The 4,042-nt window shown below is 40.0% G+C and overlaps 1 protein-coding gene across 1 annotated transcript; it reads left to right on the forward strand.

Moving 5' to 3' along the window:
- Nucleotides 1-2,625, forward strand: LOC134305456 (ATP-sensitive inward rectifier potassium channel 1-like). Its single transcript, XM_062990160.1, has 2 exons — nt 1-59; nt 1,374-2,625. Exon 2 carries the CDS (start codon nt 1,376-1,378, stop codon nt 2,531-2,533), a length of 1,158 nt encoding a protein of 385 aa, XP_062846230.1. The 5' UTR covers nt 1-59; nt 1,374-1,375; the 3' UTR covers nt 2,534-2,625.
- The last annotated feature ends 1,417 nt before the right edge of the window (nt 2,626-4,042 follow it).

The raw sequence follows: 4,042 nt of genomic DNA on the forward strand, positions 1-4,042 counted from the left end.
CTGATGAAGACTGAGTTCCAGTCTGAGAAGATCTGCTGATAACTTCTGTCTGAGTGAAGGTAAGATTACATTTTTATTCATTTATTCTTATATCTTGCTAATAGGGCAAGCATGAACTAAATATGTACCAAATTAAAAAGTGAATAGGGGAAAACTAGAAATAAAAACCTTTTATTTATTGTTAATTTCATAGAGGAAGTACAAATGGATAGTTAATGTATAGCTTACATATACACTGATCAGCCGTAACATTAAAACCACCTCTTTGTTTCTACACTCACTGTACATTTTATCAGCTCCGCTTACCATATAGAAGCACTTTGAAGTTCTACAATTACTGACTGTAGTCCATCTGTTTCTCTACATACCTTTTTAGACTGATTTCACCCTGTTCTTCAATGGTCAGGACCTCCACGGGACCGCCACAGAGCAGGTATTATTTGGGTGGTGGATCATTCCCAGCACTGCAGTGACACTGACATGGTGGTGGTGTGTTAGTGTGTGTTGTGCTGGTATGAGTGGATCAGACACAGCAGCGCTGCTGGAGTTTTTAAATACTGTGTCCACTCTATTAGACACTCCTACCTAGTTGGTCCACCTTGTAGATGTAAAGTCAGAGACGATCGCTCATCTATTGCTGATGTTTGAGTTGGTCATCTTCTAGGCCTTCATCAGAGGTCACAGCACGCTGCCCATGGGGCGCTGTTGGCTGGATGTTTTTGGTTGGTGGACTATTCTCTGTCCAGCAGGGACAGTGAGGTGTTTAAAAACTCCATCAGCGCTGCTGTGTATTTTCCACTCATACCAGCACAACACACACTAACACACCACCACCATGTCAGTGTCATTGCAGTGCTGAGAATATCCCACCACCCAAATAATCCTGAGGTCCTGGGAGAGTCCTGACCATTGAAGAACAGGGTGAAAGCAGGCTAAAAAGTATGTAGAGAAACAGATGGACTAGAAAGTGCTTCTTAATGGTAAGTGGAGCTGATAAAATGGACAATATGTGTAGAAACAAGGAGGTGGTTTTAATATTATGGCTGATTGGTGTACATATTCGGCTAGATAAAGTACGGACTTATACTCATAGTTTATTAAAGAAACATGCTGATATTTTATTTTAGACAAGTAGTGTGCATGTATAAAATAAAATATAAGTTGGTGGAGGTTATTGCTGCAAAATAAGTGAGTACAAAGGGTTCAAATGTTTCCAGCCTTTGCACTGTAAGATTAATCAATGGCATTTTCAAAGGGCTCTAAAACTTATACAGAAATGAAATACACCTGCAAATACAGAGATGAAATGAGCTAAATTAGGTCTGTTTAGTTGACCTCTCTGACCATTGACTAATCTGTTAAATACATTTCAGGTATGTTGAAGTTCATCCGGAAGCCGATTCAGGATCACTTAACAGAACGAAGGATTCGCAAGAGGCGGCTCGTGACCAAAGACGGCCACTGCAACATAGAATATGACAATGTTACGTATCAGAACTATTTAGTGTACCTGAAAGACTTTTGGACCACCTTTGTTGAATTTCCATGGCGGTTTGTTATACTTTTTTTCATCACTGCTTTTACGGGAAGCTGGTTCATCTTTGGCCTGCTGTGGTACTCGATTGCCAAAAGCAATGGAGACCTTGACGTTGGGGGTACTCCTAATGGCCATTTAAAGTGCGTAGAAAATATCAACAGTCTCACAAGCGCCTTTCTTTACTCTTTAGAAACGCAAACAACAATTGGATATGGTGGACGAGCCTTAACAGGGAACTGTGCCAAAACAGTAGTCCTTCTCATCATCCAATCTCTAATGGGTACCATCATAAACTGCTTCATGTGTGGCCTGATTTTGGCCAAATTGTCCCTCCCTAAAAAGCGAGCAAAGACTGTTACCTTTAGCGACACTGCAGTGATCAGTTTGAAAAATGAAAAGCTCTGCCTGCAGATCCGGGTTGCCAACCTCCGGAAGACGCTGCTTATCAGGAGCCATATTTATGGCAAGTTCGTGAGGACTAGCATCCCTCCCGACGGAGAGCCCGTCATCCTGGACCAAGTAAATGTTGAATTCCAAGTAGATGCAGGCAAGGACAACCTCTTCTTTGTCAGTCCCCTCACTCTCTACCATGTGATTGACAGTTCAAGCCCCTTTTCGGAGATGGCTGCCGACACACTGCAGAAGCAGGACTTTGAGCTGGTGGTCTTCCTGGATGGCATGGCTGAGTCCACCAGCTCGTCTTGCCAGGTCCGCACCTCCTTCATCCCGCGTGAGATCCAGTGGGGATACAGCTTCCTGCCGGTTATTTCGCGAACCAGGGGTGGCAAATACTTTGTTGATTTCTCCAACGTTTCGAAGACTGTTGCAGTGAGCACACCACACTGTTTTAGTTGCTTTAAAGATCCTGTACTTCACAAGCATGCCCAGCATGGCATTGACAATCCAGGATTTGAGGTGATTACCATTAAAGATTTTGGGGACAAAGATAATTATTGCTGCCTTAGCAGCTCAGTGCAGGACAACCAACACTTTTAAATGTTTCTTTAACAGGAATCTGCCGTTGCCTGTGTGCAGCCTGATACAGCAAGGTTAGAATATTGTGGCTAAATATTTTATGGTGATTTATTGCATACTTTTAGTAAAGAAGACTTGTTTTAGATTAGGTTCTACTTTTAGTTTTTGAGTTTAGGTATATTAATGTTTGATTACTCACCTCCTTACTGTACCTTTTATTATGAACAGTTTCCAATAGTCAGTCTTTCCTGTTTCCTGCGTCTTCCAAGCACTTATCAGATACATTTTATTGTGTGAATACATTTTGTTCCACGTGTTCCTACTTTAAAGGACAGCCTAGATTTGAGTAGATCAAATTAAGACAGTAGTGGATTTACAGTTAGAACTGTAAGAAGCTATGGAAAAGGGTTCTGCTGAATATCCGAGTGTAATTATCACTGTATATGTAAGGGGTGGCCTTGGGGCTAGGCAGACTCCAGCCACTAGGGGCCAACAGCGAGCTGGCAATCAGGCCTAATACACAACACCTGTGCACACTGCACAGGCCTATAAAAAGACAGAGAGGCAATCAGACATCGCTGGGTTTTTGTCTCATGTGAGTAAACACACACAGCTGATAACCTGGGTAGAGGACGGAAGTTTCTCGCGCTCTCTCTCTTGCAAAAGAAAAGAAAGTACAAAAGTTAAAGTAAAAAAAGAAAGAAAAGTAACGATAAAGATAAAGAAAAAGAAAAAAGTAAAGTAAAGAAAAGAAAGTAAAGTAAAGAAAAGAAAGAACAAAAAAAAAGAAAAGTAAAGATAAAGAAAAAGACCGGTCAGAGACACCCTACTGGCCGGATGTGGCCCGGGGGCCGTGCAACTCCCAGGTGTGGTTTAAAGGATAATGGGACAAGATTTACACAAGGTGGTAACATTTTTGAGCACCTGTAGTACTAGGAAAATGTGCTTAGAGGTTTGTAACACAGTTTACATGTAGATACACTTTTTAGGGTCTATTTTTTTGGAGTTCATTATGTGAATTGATCATTAGAGTCACTGACTGGAGTCACACTAAATTGTTATGTCACAGTATCTGAAGTATATCGATTTATCTGCTTTGTGTATTTCCTTTTTCAGTAGCAGTACATCACTGCTTTTGTCCCAGTGGTGTAAAGAATGCAACACATCAACAATTTTTAATATATTTAACATATATAGTTATGTTATTCAAACTTCAAAATTCTTTTCTTCCCTACTTGGCAGTATGTTTTTGACCCAGCAGAAAGTCATATTTTTTAGAAAACCCCTCATAATCTAATGAAAAAAGTAAAAAGCTTTTTAAACATGAAAGTGTCTGGTAATTTAATTTAAAAAAGTAGCAGAAATTCTTAAAATTCAAGATTGTCATAATTGTCACTGTCATAAAATAATTAAATATTGTTATTTGGGTTTACAGTAATACCACACCAATGTGATTCACTTTCAGAACATCTTTATTTCACAAATTTGATTTATATTAAAGCAACAACTCAAACAAACAAAGGTTGAACT

Source organism: Trichomycterus rosablanca, unplaced genomic scaffold (assembly GCF_030014385.1).
Source record: "Trichomycterus rosablanca isolate fTriRos1 unplaced genomic scaffold, fTriRos1.hap1 scaffold_139, whole genome shotgun sequence".
NCBI lineage: Eukaryota > Metazoa > Chordata > Actinopteri > Siluriformes > Trichomycteridae > Trichomycterus > Trichomycterus rosablanca.

Coding starts and splice junctions, on each gene's coding strand:
- LOC134305456 (XM_062990160.1), top strand. CDS start 1,376: ATGTTGAAGTTCATCCGGAAGCCGATTCAGGATCACTTAACAGAACGA.